Source organism: Panthera pardus, unplaced genomic scaffold, assembly GCF_024362965.1.
Source record: "Panthera pardus isolate Hobbes unplaced genomic scaffold, ASM2436296v1 HiC_scaffold_22, whole genome shotgun sequence".
In the NCBI taxonomy this organism is placed as follows: domain Eukaryota; kingdom Metazoa; phylum Chordata; class Mammalia; order Carnivora; family Felidae; genus Panthera; species Panthera pardus.
The window spans coordinates 19,497,271-19,516,440 of NW_026526788.1; the positions used below are offsets into that span (position 1 = coordinate 19,497,271).

Below are 19,170 nucleotides of genomic sequence, written 5' to 3' on the forward strand. Positions count from 1 at the left end.
CTGGACCTGGTCTTGCAGGTGCAGAACTGAGCAAGAAAACTGTGGATAAGATCTTAGATACCTGATTATGGCAAGTGTTATTACAGCACCTGTCCTTTGCCCAGAGAAACCCGCACACCTGGAAGAGACTAAACGTCTGGCCTAGCTTGTCTATTCTCAAAGCCCTGCCCCCAGGCTCCAGGACTCCGCCCCTTAGGGTTGCGCACACTCAGTTGCTACGTCTCTAAGTCTCTTCCTGCTCCCCAGTATTGGGGCTGTCAAAATCCCGACTCAAGACTTAAGGCCGGGACGCAGCTCCGCGCATGCTCATCATCAGCCAGGGTGGCAATACACACGTGCTTACGGCCAGCCGCGGCGCCTGCGCCGTAGCGGCCTGGAGTTGGTGCACGCAGGACGTTTCTCGCACCTTGACTCCTGCCCTCCGTGGGAGCCTGTTTGTGCTTAGTGTTCTGTGCATACGCCTTGCAAGCGACGGCGCCATGAGTCTGTCTTCCAGCGTACGAGGTGAAGTGGGACCTGGGAACGGGTGAGGCTGGAGGCCTGCGCACCGATTGCAGCTTCCTCAACTCCTGTCTGGGCTGTTACCGCTGCCATGCGAGCCCGCGAGTCCTGTAACCTTGAGATGTAGAAGGGCAAGGGCTGGGCGGGCCTGCGAGCGTCCTGGGCAAGACCGGGAAAGGGGGCGATGTCAGGGTAAGGATTGGTTATCTCTCCAGGCATGGGGGCCACGGAGGCATCTACCCGTCTGGACCAAGTATTCCTAAACTAGCCAAACCCTAAAACCTAATGGTTCCGCCGCTAGCTTTTTTTTCTTGTTCTCCCATGAGACACTTCTGTGTTAAGTCACAGGGCCTGGAAAAGAGGAAAGGTTAAAAAAAAAAAAATCGGTTCCCCCTTCTCAGGTTTAAATCACCGTCAGACTGTCGATTTCCTGCATGCCTGAAGCAATGTTTGAGTAATCACATCCCAGTTTTGCATATTTCTTTTTTTTTTTGAGGAAAGAAAACCAATCCGAGTTCAGTTTTCCCAGTTTTTTTGTTTTTGTAATTATAGCCCTCTGGCATCTGGCACTCAACATCAGCAGTAGTCCAGGAGAGAGGTTTGAAAACGGAGTTCTTTGAGCTCTCAGCTTTCTCAGCCATGCTTTCCTTGTGCTAGTCTAGCTTTGGAAACATAGGTCCAATTAAAATTAAGAGACTTTTCTAGCAGTCGATTAATGTAGACCTTCACATTGTAATAATCCTTGGTGGTGGTATAACTGTTAATATAATACTGTGTGCACCAGCTACGTGATACACGCGATCTCTCTGCCCAGGTATAAAATGCCATGTCTCATAGTTTGGTTGTCTGTAACAGTAGTTAAGTAAAGGTAAAGAGATTGTCCAGAAGTTAATTTAAAAGAGCCCTATTGATTCATTTAGTAAATATTGGGCATCTAGAGTCAATGCCAGGTTCTGTAAAGGCTCCTTGTTAACTTGAGACCTAATTTTGTAATCCACTCTTTAAGTTGGAGAATTCCACTTCTGTTGCCAAAAGTTACCTGGCAACCTGGCAGAGTTACGGTGGATAACCCATGACATTTTTAAGTTACTAATGAAGTATGTAGGAGGTGGTTATTTGCAAAAATTGTTTCAAAGGATGCTCATCTTGAGAGTCCTTTAAATAGAGGCACCTTGGTGCATTTAAAATAGGGATTTTTGTTTTTGATTTTAAAAAAACCCAAACCTGTATTTTCTCAGGAATAAGACTGTTGTGTAAAATAAGATACTTGTGTGACTTAAGCCACTGATAATTCTATAGGAAGACAGTTTGCACTTACGTGATATAGGCTGGAAGGTTCCAACATGGGTTTTTAAAATGTGGAGTCATTTGGTGTAAATGGGCACTAAACCATTGAGATAGCATACTATTGAAATGTGAAGTAGGTGAACTCTAGGACTTCTTAACACTATCTGCAGGCTAGTCTTTCTTGGAATCAAGACAAGTTTGTGGTTGCTTTTTTTTAATCTAACCATAGGGGAATCCAAAGGTGACTTTCCCATTAACTTGCCCTTCTCTAAGGGACAGGAAATTGCTTGGTGAAGAGGGTGATCAGCTTAAACTTGAAGTACTCAACTTTGTTAGAAGTAACTACTTTATATTTCACCTAAAAACATAAAGGCTGTTAGGAGGACTGCCAAAAGACACAAAACCTTTGTAAAACTCTTTAACCAGCACCTTCTTACTTCCTCAAATGTAGTATAGTAATGTGGCAAGGTAGGGACAGATAATGTCTTAGGAATCCACCTTGTAATGTTTAGATTTCATTTTTTTCTGAATTTTTAAACCACACTAAAAAAATCTGCATTTTTGAGTTTGGGGAAGATGAATTAAGATACTTGTTTTCAACTAAATAGGTTAATAATTATAAAGGGCTTAGAAAAGTATTTAGCGAGGTAAGCTGTTTTTAAGTATATGTTAAATAAAAAATAAAAGGATGTGTCTATGCATGCAGAATTCTCCTTTATATTCAGAAGAAAAATAATGGGTGGTGGGTTATAAATAAAATTAATGGGGATCAGGCCAGGACATGAATCTGGGAGAGGCAGTGAAGATAAGTGGAATTAAAATCCTAAGATCCCATGCAGTGAGATGATTCTTAATACCCATTTGGTGAATGATACCAGCCTTTTTTTTTTCCCTTATTGAGGCATAATCAACATACGTATACCGAACTTATTTTTTATTTGATACCAGATACTAGTTTGTTATAGTCACTACTATGGAGTCCCCAGTCTAGTGACTCCTCCTCATACCCAGTATATGACTTTTAGGAAGTTTACTAAATGTCTTGCTCCTTGATACCTCCAAAACTCATTGAATCTGCTCCTTCAGGTTATAAACAATAAACAAATATTGGGGTTGTTGGGGTCTATAGATGAAATAGGACTGGTAGTGAGTTGATACTTGGTGGAGCTGGGTGAGGGTACATAGGAGTTCATTATAGTAATCCCTGTATATATGTCTGAAATGTTCCATAATACAGGTTTATATTTAATCTGAAATGTTTAAATCCCACACTTTGATACAGTAGTTAAGATGAGGCCAAAGATAAGTCATTTGGTATAAGAGCAATGTGATGGTAAGATGGACAGATGGAGTTGCAAATTCAAATTAGTAATTTATTATTTCTTTTTACCCAGCTAACATTGAACACCACCTGTGTGCCAGGCCTGAGAAAAAAACATTACCAGGCACACCCTACCAATCTGGGGAAGAGACCTAGGGAGGCAAAGATTTAAACACAGCTCCCCTTCCCCTCTCCCAAGAAGAAAAGAACATTCTGATTCTGTGGCAGTTGACACTGGGCAAGAGAGGACCATTTTGGACAGAAAAGAGGTTAAAGGAACAGAAAGGGTGAGATTTCTAAGTTAAAGCAAAATTATTCCCACAGTAGAGAAAAGCTGAGGAATGGGTTATAAACAAAGGATTTGGAGACAAGTTTATGTTTTCTCAATCTCTGAATAATGCTGAGAGAAAACAATATTATGTTATACAATCCAGGGTTATACAGTAGTAAACCAAGGGAAGAGTAAGAATGGGAGGGATTATATAGAAAGGTATTTTCTGCATTTTGTTCTTTATATTGGCTTATCAGTTGTATTTCTTTGTGTACATAGAAAGCACTGTTAAGCAAAATTGGGCAGAGTGGAGTTTGATCTAACTGTAGAAATACTGTTACCTGTAGAGAGCTATCTATAGAGAAGGGAAGTGAGGATAAAATCCAAAGAGGCAGAAGTAGTGCTCAAGATAAACAGTGTCTGAGAGGTGCCAACTGAAATGTCTTTAAAAATTGAGTCTTGGTAAAATCTCTTTTTGCCTCTGAGATTGTGTTTATTCTTAATAGAAGATACCTGCTACCAAGAACTAAGTATCACTTGGGTTTTATTGTTTTTATTTGTTTACTATCTTGGGTTTTCAATTCTTTCTCTATTCTAATTATTGACTTTTAAATCCATTGTCATTCTTGACTATCTCTACATTGTTTCCTTTTCCTTCTTTTCTCTAGAGTTGCCAGTGGCATCCACAGCTTTTTGCCAGAAAAAAAACTGATTCAGGCTGCAATAAGGAAATGATAAAACAAATTTCTTATTCTGGAAACTTTTCCATTTGTCTCTAATGAGACAAATTAGAGAATTAGGATTTGTGAAGAGGGAAAAGGGAAATTCTTAAGAATTTATCTGGCTCTATGATTCTGAAAAATCAATTGGAGCAAATGCAAAGCCATTTTCCTAGCACACGTGGTACTGTGACATTTATATAGGGTCAAAAGTGACCCTTGTTAAGGGGTAGGGTTACAGTGCATGTTTTGATTCCCCATGGGGCAGCTACTTTTCGGTAATATCTAGAGTCAGTTCCCATTTCTTTCATTTTCTATTGCCTCTTTTCTGTGTCAGTTATTCTGTCATTTATTCCACTGTCAAAAATTCCAGGGAGGTAAAGTTTTAAAAGAAAAGTCACCATTTGGATTCAGTGGCTAATACTGGATTCAGAGGAAAGAGACTACAAGAATGTTTTCATGGTTAAAGATTCTTTTAACCTATCATTAGCTTCAGACAGAAATTCCTATAGGACTCCCTCTTTATGTCGAGACAAATTAATCTTAACCAATTTTAGTTGTTCCTTGGATCTCAGGCCTTTTTGTAATATGTAGGCACCATTAAAATAAATCGTTAGTGATTACTTCATAATTCACCTAAAAAGTAAGGTGTAACTAAGATCAACAGTATCTAGGGAGTTGTGTTATTTTATTCTTTTGGGATATTTCCTCCTTTTAAGTTTATACTAATGATAAAATTTAGCCAACATAATTGAGCATATACCAAGCAAAGGAATATTTTACCCCATTTTGTGATAGGTACATTAGCTGTTCAGAGTGACTTTCCATTAGCTTAGAAGTGCATTGCTACAGCTCCTGACATAGAGAATACTTTCTCAAGAGAGTTCCGTGGTAAATAATACCATGGTTGTTCCTTCCCATTACAGTTTTGTAAGAATGAGCTTGCTCCAATTTAATGTAGGGCACTATTAGGAATGGTGATTAATCATATAAGAAATTTGACTCTAGTGCAAGTAAGCCATACAGTTAATTATTCATTATATGTTTTTATTTGGCCTTGGAATATGTTTTTTGTACTTATCTCTCTAGGGCTTTATTCGATAGTCTGGGAATTTATTTGAGATACTGTGAAGATCTGACTCAGGAAGTGCTGGGAAGCAGTCCAGTGTGTTTACCCTGACCCCTGTTCAACTTCTTCCTTGCAGTCCACTCCATGCTGGGAATAGACAACTCTCCTCTGAGGCTGAGGCTAACCAGACTATGCAGAGCTTTCTTCTCTCCAGCGTTCTGTGGAATTGGGGTAGTTAAGTGCTTGGGTTTCTAAGGGCTCCTTGAAGGCAACATGAAAACATGGCCTGTTAGTCAAGCAAATAATTGAGTAGAAAAATGTCATTAAATTTAAAATGAAGTTTGTAGAGAATTCAATCCTCATACACTGGTGGATAATGGAAATTTAGAATATATTAAGTGAGAATATTATATTCTCTGTAATTAGAGACTAATTATATTCATCTTTTATATGAAATTAATACATTCTGATTTTTATTCTAATGAGAAAGCACTTTGAAATTTAAAAACAAACACTTTTGAATGACTTTGAAGCCCAGAATCCTACTGGATATATTTCTTTGAATGTTTAGTGTTAAGGGGTGGTTTTGTTTTATTTGTCCTTTATTTGTTTTTTCTTCAGATACCAGTTATGTTTTGTTTCATTTTTCCTTTTTTTCCTTCAGATACCAGTTCTGTTTTACATTAAAAAATTTTTTATGATGTTTATTTTATTTTTGAGAGAGAGAGACAGAGAGTGAGGGGGGAGGGGCAGAGAGAAAGGGAGACACAGAATCTGAAACAGGCTCTAGGCTCTGAGCCATCAGCACAGAGCCCAGTACAGGGCTGGAACTCACAGACCAGGAGATCATGACCTGAGCAGAAGTCAGATACTTAACTGACTGAGCCACCCAGGCACCCCTATTTTACATTTTAAAATCACTAAAGGACCTACTATTTAAATGAACTCTGATTAGTCATTTTATTAACATAATCACCTCCTGATTTTTGGGGGGAGGGGAGTCTTTGTAATCTGAATTTTTTTTTTAACATTTATTTATTTTGAGAGACAGAGAGAGGCAGAGCATGAGCAGGGGAGGTGGAGAGAGAGAGAGAGATACAAAATCTGAAGCAGGCTCCAGGCTCTGAGCCGTTTGTTAGCACAGAGCCCGACGCGGGGCTCGAACTCACGAACTGCAAGACCATGACCTGAGCTGAAGTCACACACTCAACCACTGAGCTACCCAGGCACCCCGTCATCTGAATTTTTTAATGTATCAGGGTTTGTTTGTCTGTTTTTAAGCAATAGGTATCTACAGGCTTACGTGTATTTTAAATCTATTTATGAACAGTTTAAAAATTATTAAGCATGGTTTTTCCTTGTCCATCTATAAAATAATCTTTAAGTTTCCTTCGACCTTGATTTAGCCATCAGCATTCAATAGAAAATACACAATTACCTCAGTAAAGGCTGGGGAAAGTCTTAACAAGAACTATTACACCAATGTGTTGTGATCATTTTGTTAACAGTAAAAACCTTTGATTATTGGGATGCTTAACTCAAAAACTGGATTTCCTGAATATTCATGTTAGTAAAAATACACATTATTAGCGTATATTTTGGTTTTGATAATTATTCCTGTTTTCCTTCCTTACTCTAGTTGAATGGATCGCAGCAGTTACTATTGCTGCTGGTACAGCTGCGATTGGTTATCTAGCTTACAAAAGATTTTATGTTAAAGATCATCGCAACAAATCTATGGTAAACCTTCACATCCAGAAAGACAACCCCAAGATAGTACATGCTTTTGACATGGAGGATTTGGGAGATAAAGCTGTGTACTGCCGTTGTTGGAGGTCCAAAAAGGTGAGGATAAACAAGTCCTTTATATTAGTGCCATCTTTAATGTTGCATTTCTTTTTAAACTATTTTATCAAACATATATCACCAGATATTGTTAGGATGTCCCCCCCGCCCTGTTTTTAAGTAATCTCTGTGCCCAACATGGGGCTTGAACTCACAACCCTGAAATCAAGAGTCCCATGCTCTGCCGACTGAGCCAGCCAGGTATCCCTTTTCCTTTTCTTTTTCTTTCTTTCTTTCTTTTTTAATGTTTATTTATTTTTGAGAGAGAGAGAGAAACAGAGCCTGAGTGGAGTTGGGGGACAGAAAGAGAGGGAGACACAGAATCCGAAGCAGGCTCCAGGCTCTGAGCTGACAGCACAGAGCCTGACACAGGGCTTGAACTCATGAACCACAAGATCATGACCTGAGCCAAAGTCGGATGCTTAACCAACTGAGCCACCCAGGTACCCCTCTTTCTTTTTTTTTTAATGCATCTTATTCTTTTCTGTTTTCCATGTACTCTTCAGGAATATATTTCCTAGAACATATAACTACTGTGCAATAAAATTCTATTTTCCCTTATTGAGGTCAGGTGAATGTAACTGTATTCTTGGCCAAGAAGAGAGAAGAAACCCTTTATTTATTCTTAGGATTTCCTCCCCACATGGATCTTTACCTCCACTATACCAGGAAAGAGAGTATGCGGCCTAAAACATTAAAGAGGCACAGAAAAAGTAAATTATTTTCTTGAGCTTTCAAGCTCATGGACTCTAGGATAAGTTTTTAAAAATTCAAGAGACACTTGGAAACTGCCCTTGAAAATTCTTATCTGGGGGCACCTTGGTGGTTCAGTGGATTAAGCATCCAACTTTGGCTCAGGTCATGATCTCGTGGTTTGTGAGTTCGAGCTGCACATCGGGCTCCATGCTGACAGCTTGGAGCCTGGAACCTGCTTCGGATTCTGTGTCTCTGTCTCTCTCTGCCCTTCCTCTGCCTGTGTGCGTTCTCTCTCTCTCTCTCTCTCTCTCTCTCTCAAAAATAGGTAAATATTTAAAAAATAAAAGACAAAGAAAATTTCTTATCTGGTAAATACATTTGCCCTGTATCTAAGCTTGCTTTTTTTTTTTTTTTTTTTTTAAGATTTAATTGTTTTAAAGTAGTCTCTCCACCCAATATGGAGCTTGAACTTACAACCCCGAGATGAAGAGTCACATGCTCTACGGACTGGTGCCTTTAAGCTGTAGCTCCTATACTTAAATATCGAACAGGACTTTTTAAAATCTTATTTCCTTTTGTGTTAATTACATTTCACCAGGCTTCCATTTGGAACTATCATCTATAATACCTGTAGCTGTTAGGCAGCTTTTAGACAGTGATGCCAGCTAGTGACCTAAAGATAGTAAAATGCTTTCCTAAGGTCATCTTGAAAAGCTTCATATATTGAATGACTTCAGAATTTCTGATATATTGTGAGAAATATGGTGAAAAAATACTGTATGTACTGCCACTATTAGCATTTAAATTAAACAGATTTCACTAAAGATAACCCTATAACGCATAAGAAAATAGACAATAAAAAATGATATATCTGTTTCGGAAAGCACTTCTCAGGAACTACCTTTTCCCACAGTGGAAAGCCATTACACAATTAAGGAAGAAGTCCCGTACTAAGTACTGGAAAATGTATTCTAACTCCCTCCCCCAATACAATGATGCTGTATAATCCAGTGACACAGTACTTAGATAATGTCATTGTATATGAAAACTGTTTGATGAATATATGGAATGTGCACCAAAAATTAATAGTCCCACTGCAAGTTGTACCTTAAAAAGAACACTGTTCATTTGGTGTGTGGAATTATTTATAAGTACTAGTAGGGTCTCTAGAAAATAACCCTCTATAATAATCTATAGACTGCACCTGGTTTGTTTTTTTAAATTATGCTCATACTAGGTTTTATTCTCCTGTTGCTCACCAAAATATAGAAACAGTATCTTTAGAAACTCAGGAATTTATAAGTCAGAGTGTGGTCGTTCTTTAGTCAGTGATCATTTAGTGTCTTCTATATATGCATGGGAAAAGTTAAATAGTAAAATAGCAGGTATCATAGATGTGTACAGTAGACTCACAGGTGATTTAAGTGGAAGAAAGAGCTTACACTGGGCTAGAATTTTCTGGGAAGGCATAGTGATAAACATGGGAGTTAAATTGCCCCTGGAAAGATTGGTGGTATTTGAATAAACTAGCAAGTTTGGGGAACTCTTTCTCAGAATCTGTAGGAAAGGACTCAAGTGATCAAAGCTGAGATCAATGTAGAATCTAGTCTGGTCCTTGCTCTCCTGAGTAACTGTGTAAGGAGTTTGTGCCTCCAGACATTGGGGAGCTTCTTGTCAGGAATTTAAAAGTCATGATACTTACACTGGGTGCTAGCTCTAGGAAAGGAGAAAAATGGACAGATATTGGAAACATTTTGAGGGAAGGATCAGCCAAATGCACTGACTGATTTATATGGGAGATTGGGGGAGAAAAACAAACTTATTAAAATATCTAAACCTGTAGTATTAGAAGAGATGATGCTGTTAACAGAAATAAGAATTTAAGAAGAAAAGCTGATTTTCTAGGATGATGACAAGGAGTTCAGTTCCAAAGTGAATTTTGAGGTGACATTTGAATGGAAACGTCCAGCAGACAATCTGAAATGTGGGTCTAAGGCTGAGACATCAGAGTTCGAGATAGAGATCAGCAAAACTAAGCCAAGCATAAGAATGCCAGCAGATCCTTCATGCAGATGAAAATCAAGGGCTAAGTATGAAATCTTAGGGAATTATTTGCATTTTGGAAAGAGGAATAAGAGCCAAAAAGGAAAATGAAATCTGCCAGAGTTAGAAGAAAACTGAGAATATCATGGTTTCACAGTGGAAAATGGAAGGTTTCAAAGATTTGGCTGTGAATATCAGCTTGTGCAAAGACAACTAGGTGAATATTATAGTAAGAGTTGGGTTAAACAATTAGGCAATTGACCTTTTGGTGTCATTTCAATGGAATAATGCTAGAAGTCTGAGTGTATATCAGAATTTCAATAAATATGACAGTGAATGGAAAGCAGGGGAAATACAATGACTGCCTGAGTGAACTCTAAAGCATAGATTTGGGGGGTCAAGTAAAAGATGTTTGCTTTGGTTTGGTTTTCCCAGAGGGTAAAGAAAAGGTCAGTAAAGCAAATAGGGACTTAAAAGGACTAAGACTGTAAGTATTTCAGGAAGAATCACAAATGGACACAGTGGTTTAAATGGTTTATTTATAAGCCTTTATAATTCAACAAAACATTCCAGGATTATTTTTTCATCATGCAGTTTAGAGTTTCTAGATGGTTAAACTAGAGGTGGTTATTCCCACAGGTAGACTTCAAGGAAAGGAATGCCAGACCAGTCATTTCCCCCCCTTTTTTTTAAAGCTTATCTTTTATACTGTTAGTGATCCCCTTTGCCTTTAGGATTTGTCAGTTACGAATTTTCACTGAATCTTAGAAACTTTTTATTCCCACAGAATCAATTAAGAATTTACCTTTAATATTATTCATGTTAATGGATGTTCTTATTCTTCAGGTATCATTGGAAACTCCCCATCTTCCTGAGGTACCTAAGGTTATCATAGGGGTGCCAACTCACACATTTACGTGTCAGTGCACAAAAGACTTGTAATTAATACCTTTGATTAGATGACTCTGTTGATTTCATTTTCAGTAATCTTTTCCTCATACAAACCAGTTGTGTTTATAATATGACAAAATTATACCTATCTCAAGAAAAGTTACATGTGATAGAAACTTTAATTCAATTCTAATTCATTCTTAATGTACAATCACTGGTAACCTATTGTGTGGGTCTAACATTTTTAGTGGTTTTTCCAGACCTCATGAATCAGATCTCTTAGCAGTGCGCAGAAATTACATTTTGCCTCATTAGTCTTCTCTTCCCCCCAGGATTGGTATGCCCTCTGCTGTTTGAGAAACTGGCCTCTTCATAGTATTTCACAAAAGGGCTATCCATATGTGACTTGAGAAAGAAAGGAGCCAATAGAGTAGAAACGATTAAAGTGACTGTAGGGAAGTATTATTTGAGACAGTGCCTTCTTGAAAGAGGGTGGAAGGAAATGAGAGTAAGAGCACAGAGGTGAAACTCAGGAAGGAAGGGAAAGCCTTATTTTTGAAATAAGGAAATGAGAGAACTTTGATGTCAGAGGGAAGAGTATGCAACCTAGTCTTGCTAATTCCCCCTCTCCCAGTTGTATTTTGGCCATCCAGGAGGCAGGAGAGGGTGAACAAGGACAGTAGAAGGATGCACACTAAGAAATGAAAAAAAGGAGGAAAGACATGCCAGTTACTATTGGAAGCTCAATTGAAATTGAAATGCAACTGAACATACTATATAGAATCATTTTGTTTCACTTACAACTTCATGATTTGAATTGGGTTTTTTTGTTAGTGGTGGGCTTGTTTTTGTTTTAGGGTATGTGTAATAGAAAGTCCATCCTATTAATGGTTTGGAGGTGGGTGCACTGAGCCCATTTCTTCATAGAAACAAAATTCTGAGTGTTGGTTACATAGCTTGTCCAAATCACATAAGGACAGTCTTATAAAATCTTAATTTCTCTTAACAATTTTACTGTTATATCTACTATCTTACATTTTACTAAAGTAAGTACCTAAGAATGGAATAAAATGTCATATTCTTTCAGTATCAGATCTTACTGCTTTTGTTTTCTTTCTCAACCAAAGCAAGACTATTTCTGAGAGCAGTTTATGATAGTGAGTCAATATAGCCCCAGGCAACCTCCTTGGGAAATAAAATCCAAACTCATTAAAAATACAAAGTTTGGAGAAGGAAGATAAATGTTTTTTTCTTTTAATTGTTGCAGAGAGAAGAGATATGGAGGAACATTTATTTATTATTTATCTTGAAAAACCCAAAAAACAGAAACATAATTTGAGATTGGGGAGATTGAAAAGAAACAAATCTTGTATATTTTACATAAGACTGATGATGTTGCTAGCTTTCCAAATCGGAAGCAAGAATCTCTAGTTTTATTTATCCTAATCATTTATTCTAGTCCCTTTTCTAAACCTTCTCTTCCCTAATTTTAAAAATAATTTGGGATTAGTTTTCTAATTGGGTTAACAAACATAATAGGATATTTTCTGGACATACAGGAAATTCAGCCAATTTAATTTACAAACTTTTCTCCAGGATTTGTTAAATAACAAACACTGGCATCTTTGATATTAGAATCACATATGAGCTAAACTTTTTTCCATCAATTATTTGATTCTTGAGGTTTTACTTTTATGTATTGATATATTGAGAATCATGAATTAATTTCAATAAGCATATTCCATTAATATGGACAATGTATTCTTAAGAGATTGCTAATCCAATCTTGAAGTAACTCATTTTGGTCCTTGGTTGAAAAAAAAATTTTTTTTTTTTGCTTTTTTCATTAACTTAAAATGAAAACTCTCTAATGAATAAATATAATCACATGAAGTTGGAAAGAGGATTCTGACTTAAGTCAGTAATTCCTGGGATTAGGTGATAAAGAAAGTACTATTAAAAGACATCTGTGTCTCTGAACAAAATGATTTTTAACGCTTAGTTTACACTTTAAAATCATAAAAAGCTTTATATATTATAAAAGCAGGAAAGTTTATTAAAGAAATAGGATCTACTATTTGCTGCTTTTTAAAGAAATACTTGTTTTTTTTTTCTTTTAAAACAGGAAACAGGCATATTTTAGTTTTTAGGCAGAACTAGATATTATATAAAAAGCATATTCTCATTTTAGATGTATGGCTTTCTTTCGTTAGATTATCTTTGTATATTTCTCTATAGATTTCTCTCCCGTTCTTCTGGCATCTAGGCATGGTAGTTATCAGTGCCCACAGTGCTTTTTTTTCTCCCCGCCTTAAGCTCTATGCCCAACATGGGGCTTCAACTCACAGCCCCAAGATCAAGAGCCACATGCTCCAGCGATTGAGCCAGCCAGGCATCCCGTCTCCTGTTCTTGAGTCTATATAGAGAGAAAAATTTTTTTTTTAAATAAGTTATTTTTCTAGTATTTAAGATGAGATTTAAAAAATACGCATTCTATTTCAGTAAGTTCTTTGAGGCTTTTTAATTGATAAATACTTCATTTTTCAGAAATACAATTTATACCATATATGTAAAACTACAGTAACATGTTTTGTGTGTGCTGTATATAAAAAATAGTGTCTTTTACAATGTAAACCTTTATTCTCACTGTAAAATCACCTGTGTTGATAACATACGTCACTTTGAAATGCTGTTCTTTGCTACAGGGTACATTTTAGTTTGATTTTTATGGATTGTTATGGCCTTTTTCCTCATCCATACCAAGAAAAAAAGCTTAAGTTGATGTTTTTGCTATAAGGACTTGTTTTTAACACGAATATACTGTGTACCATATCTTACTGACCTAAAAGAAAGAAAGAAAGAGTGAAAGCTTTATATATGTTACATTGATGATGTCATCTACCCCAAAAATAGAATTTTTACTTGGAAATATTAGATATGCTGATACCTTAGGTTTTTCTGTAATTTTTCACTAATTTACTGCCTCTTGAAATTATATATAAATAGTAAAATTAAAATGGAATTTCCTTAACATCAATCAAATATTATTTTATTATTCGACGCTTCTAATGTTAGAGTTTAAGATTATATACCTTCACTGTCTGATTTCAGGTATCTAAAACTATACACCCTTCACTGTAATGAGGCAATTTTAGTCTTTTTTTTTTTTAATGTTTATTTTTGGGAAAGAGAGAGACAGAGCGAGTGGGGTAGGGGCCTAGAGAGAGGGAGACAGAGACACAGAATCCGAAGCAGGCTTCAGGCTCTGAGCTGTCAGCACAGAGCCCAACACAGGGTTCAGACTCATGAACTGTGAGATCATGACCTGAGCCCAAGTCGGAGGCTTAACCCACTGAGCCACTCAGGTGCCCCGAGGCAATTTTAGTCTTAAAGCTAAGCCTCCTATTACTTTACTCTTCTAAATAGGCCTCTTCAATGCAATAGTGAACATTATACTAAATAGTGACACTTTAGATTCAGAGTGTAGGTACATTTAAGAAATCAAGAACAAAACCAAGATGCTAGCTATCATTGTTTATTGTGAAATGAAAATAAATGGTATAAATATAGGGGGAAACAAAATAATTCACTGGTGTAATTGGACCTTCTAAGTGTAAAAACCTGAGGAGACACCTAAAATATTGTTGAATTCCTATTTTTATCATTTAACAGTAGGAAAGATATACGGTACTTACAAAAACCATTGATAATATGTAGTATAAGTAGTTAAGTATGAAAATATACCTAATTATGATGACTTTTATAAAACCTATACGGAAGAAATAATGTTATCAGAGTATACATGAGACCTGAAGATGAAAATTATAAGAAAATCTAAATTGTACTTGGCAAAAGAAAATCCTCATTTGTCTGGAAGAGTAAATAGGTAACGTTTAATAAAGGTAGGTAGAGACTAAACAGGGAAGGTCTAACAAGAGTAATGTGAAGGAAACCTAGCCATACCAAATAGTGAAGCATATTTTTTAAACACAGTTTTTATCCCAGCAGTGTAGGCAATGTAAAGCCTATAAATAGACATTTATGGGTAGAACTTACTTTGCTAAGATTATGAATAGAGGTATAACAATAAATGTACAGCCTCTAATACTGAAGCAACAGGATCTTAGAACAGCATTTTGTAAAGTGTGCTGTATAGAACACTAGGATAATGCATATCAAAGCTAAAAGTGTCCATGGTTTAGTCAGTCTGGGAAATTTTGAGTTAAAATAGTATTTTTTAATAGCAGGATTTCTTTTAAATAATAATGTATGCTACAAATCAGGAGAATTACCTGGTATGTTTTTAAAGCAGTGAAACCAAATCAGAACATCTTTCAGGACTTAACTTCTTTGGAGCATACTCTGAGAAGCACTGTTAAAAATTTACTTCTCTCACTTTTTCTCCCACTGGACCCCAAAATATTAGTTATATCTAAAATTTGAAATCATGGAGAGTAATGAAAATACCACATCTCTAAGAGAAAGATGTCTCCATGAAGTATGTTAAAAGGGGAAGTACTGGCATATGTGTATGAAAGTGAAGAAATTAATATGAAAAACTAAGCAAAATAATAAGGGTTGAGAAAAATTGCTACAAAGGTGATCAGAAAAGGGATAATAAATACACAAATTGATTTTAAACAAATGAACTTAGGCTCTTACAAATAAATGGGAAATGGACATAGTTCACTGGAAGGGAAATGTAACTGTAACTAGCTTATAAACATGAAAAAGGTATTCAGCATCCACAAATATCACAAATGGAAATGCAAATAATGATCTGTGTATTATTCACAAGTTGATTTCTTCCTTCTACTTGGTATATATACTTGGTATATATAGGCTCTTTATAAGAACACCTAGATAAGTTAGTCTAGGAAAATCTTTTTAAGAGTTATCATGTTCTATATGAGACTTAAGCATCACCCCTACTCTACCAAATTAATACTGATGTTGCAATTAGACATTGAAATTCTCTCTTTTCCTAGTTCCCATTCTGTGATGGATCTCACACAAAACACAATGAAGAGACTGGAGACAACGTGGGACCTCTGATCATTAAGAAAAAGGAAACTTAAATGAACAGTTTTGATGCTGCAAACCAACTAGTCATGATGTTACCTGATTGTTTAATTGGAATGGCTACCACTTCTGTCTATTTCACTTCCCCTGGGTTCTAGATGTGATACATTGCAAATTGCAGCTTTCATACTCACAGCATTTGCCTTACTTGTTGAACCATTGTGGTACACATTTGTTTAAACAAAAAAAGGAAAAAGTAAAAACGAACCTTATGGCCCATGGGTTATCTTGGTCTTGTAAGGATCTGTTTCTTTACGTTTAAAATAATTATATTAGAATATAGTTGTATGTTGAAGTTAATACATTAAATTATTCTCAGAATGATGTATATGTAGATTGTACTTTCAAAGAAAAATCATCACCTTTTAATATTACTTAGTTAACCTAGAAAGTAAATTGGGTGTGATTAAGCTATATTAATCTCTTAATATAGGAAAAACCTGTTACCTTGATTCTCTTCTTGACAGAGGTAATAATATAGCTTTATGTTTTCATAGTTTTTAATCAAAATGAACTTTGAATGTTATTCTGCTTAATTATAAGTGGTCCAGGTCTAAAATGAAAGGGCACAGTAGCTTCTTTATTCATTTGCATGGATATTTAATTGACCCATTAAAGGAGCCGATACTGGAAATTTAGATCAAAGTGGTAATAGTCTTAAAGTAGTCATGAAGAAAGTTGTAAAATGTAATGCTCCAGAATTCTAGCCCAAGAAGTGTCAAGCACTTGAAGCGGGGACATTGAAGGAATTGGAACACATGATGTCCAGTCTCTTGAACACAAAGCTGCACATCCATGACAGAAATAGTAGTCACAAAGCTAGATCAAAAGGCACGAGAAGATTTATTTCCCACTCTTGATTCAGGCACATGCTAGTAAAGAAACTATTCGGGGAAGAAAAATAATTACATTTTCTTAAATTGTATGATTTTTAAAAGCAAAAAATTTGAAGACAAGATCTTGTTTATATAATATTCTTTGAAGACTCAGATCATTGCATTCATTTAAAAAAATGTGAAAACTGAAAATACTAGGAGCAAAAAAATATGAAGACAGGAGTAGTAATACATGTATTTTTAAAGGAGATTAGTTCTTTGGGTTTTGTGAGTCAGAAGGAAAAATCAGGACAAGATATATACATAATACAGGCATACAATTGAAATTGACAAAGGTAATGAAAATATTCCCATCATTTCTTTTAGTATACATGAATTCTCAGTAGTAGTAGGTAACACGTTTCTACTTGATAAAATTCAGAATTACCTTGGAAATCACAGGAATCAACAAACCAACTATCAGCATTCCTATATTATGTAGGATCACTGATATTTTTTAATGTACAATTTTGTGTATTACAGCACATAAAGTTTATACCAAAATTGTGTATACTGGTTTTAAGCAGCTTATAGGACTTACTTAGACATGTCTTTAAGGCACATCTTCAATACAAAATCCAAAATACTACAAACTCTGATTCTACCTATAAGTTCCTTAAGGTGATTTTCTTTCCATGCCTCTTCCTCCTGTTTTAAGTAAGTACCAGTGGGTCTGCAAAAGAAGCACCATGCTTTTGTCAGACTCTGTGCTGACAGCTCAGAGCCTGGAGACTGCTTTGAATTCTGTGTCTTCCTCTCTTTCTCTCCCCACCCCCCCCCCCAACCTTGTGCTGTCTCTCAAAAGTAAATAAACATTAATTTGTTTTTTTTTAATTTATTTTGAGAGCAGGTGAGAGAACAAAGCGGCAGGGAGAGAGAATCCCAGGCAGGCTCCACACTGTCAACACAGAGCCTGACAAGGAGCTCAAATCCATGAACCATTAGATCATGACCTGAGCCAAAATCAAGAATCAGAGGCTTAACCGACTGAGCCACCCAGGCACCCCAAGAATTGTCATGCTTTTAAATGTTAATTGTTTAAAAAGTAAGTCCATGAACTCGCAGTTTCTGATACAGGGACATCCTTTTAATAGACTAAACGGTTTCCTTAACTTTGAATTTGAAATTGCATTATCAGTCATGCACTTTTATGGCTAGTGGGAGAGAGGGGGAAGAAATTAGTGCCAATTCTCAAAACTTTTTCAAAGTGATAAGACTATGTGTATGTTTATGGTGAAATGAGAAGTGATCACCTAATTGAAATGCATATCTACTGTAGCATTTTGATCATCCAAAATATTTAGATAAATGTATTCCCAGGGTCATGTTAAAATTTTGGTACATGCTTTTGAGTTAGAATTCCTTTAGAACTTTCATGTTACTTAACCTAAAAAGATAAGTGGGTGTGGTTAAATTAATGTGATGTTTTTATACAAAAGTCCTTGTGTGCAAATACTGTTCTTATTTAAGCATGCTGAAGCTTCTGATTGCTTTTTCATTTGAGAAATCAGGCAAATAGGGTTCCTCCACACCACCACGATCTTTTTGTGTCTGTACATACATGTTCCAGTGATTTCCAAAATAGAAATTTGTGCGAGGTTGAGAGTTTTTAATGTTACAAAGAAATTTGTTTTGCAGTGACTTAAAGTGGCACACATCTGTGCAACAGACATTTATTAAGCATCTTCCATAAACCATATAATTGAGAATGAACATTTCGGAGAATTAAAAGCTTACAGATAAGATTATATCATTTGTAACATAGGTTATATAATTATGAGAACTTATGTGTTGGGGTTTTCCTTCACAAATTGTAACAAGGTACAGTTGTGTATACCAAGACTTTATACTACAAAGTACATGGATTTATTTGATTTTTTTCATTAGTTATGAAGGATTTGGGTTTGGTTTGGTTTGAAGATAAACATTGATTTTGGTTCCTAATTGGCAACATGTTTAGTGCTTGTGTACTGTGAGAGTATGTTATCTACTGGTTGTTAGAAGCTATTCTTCACAAACTGATTTCAGGCAAAGCCACTCACCTCTCAGCCCCTAAAATGGTTGAACAAAATGGCGTTTTAGGCAATTTGTTTACAAATTCTAGGCCAAGCCTAAATTTTCAGCATCCACAAAGGAAAAAAGAAAAAGGCTGATAGGTTATCAGTTTGAATTTAATTTTTATTATAAGATTATTCCTACTTTTGTGGTATTGAACTATCCTTTTATGAAATGTTGATGTAGTATTAGTTGCTTTAAATATCTTTAATTGGCAAAATAAAAAGTTGGCAGCCCTATATTGGTCCCCACTTTTTTTTTTTAACTACTCCATGAAATCTAAAAGTCTGGGAACCACTAAGCCAAGGTCCTGAGACTTAACTCTTTTATTAAGGTATTAATACAGTTTTATTCATTTTGATACTTTGTATATTTGAATTTTTTTAATGTTTATTTATTTTTGAGAGAGTGAGACAGAGCGTGAGTGGGGGAGGGCAGAGAGAGAGGGAGACAGAATCCGAAACAGGATCCAGGCTCTGAGTTGTCCACCCAATGCAGGGCTCGAACTCACGAAC

The 19,170-nt window shown here is 36.1% G+C and overlaps 1 protein-coding gene across 3 annotated transcripts; it reads left to right on the forward strand.

Moving 5' to 3' along the window:
- The first annotated feature begins 261 nt into the window (after positions 1 to 261).
- Positions 262 to 18,894, forward strand: CISD1 (CDGSH iron sulfur domain 1). 3 transcript variants are annotated; one of them, XM_019436085.2, is made up of 4 exons: positions 262 to 526; positions 5,305 to 5,399; positions 6,808 to 7,013; positions 15,632 to 18,894. In XM_019436085.2, the coding sequence occupies exons 1-4, from the start codon at positions 303 to 305 to the stop codon at positions 15,719 to 15,721; spliced, it is 615 nt and encodes a 204-aa protein (XP_019291630.1). In that variant the 5' UTR covers positions 262 to 302; the 3' UTR covers positions 15,722 to 18,894. The 3 variants fall into 3 exon arrangements, with proteins under 3 accessions (XP_019291630.1, XP_019291631.1, XP_019291632.1); XM_019436087.2 differs by lacking the exon at positions 262 to 526 and adding an exon at positions 553 to 693; XM_019436086.2 differs by lacking the exon at positions 5,305 to 5,399 and having other exon boundaries at positions 278 to 504.
- The last annotated feature ends 276 nt before the right edge of the window (positions 18,895 to 19,170 follow it).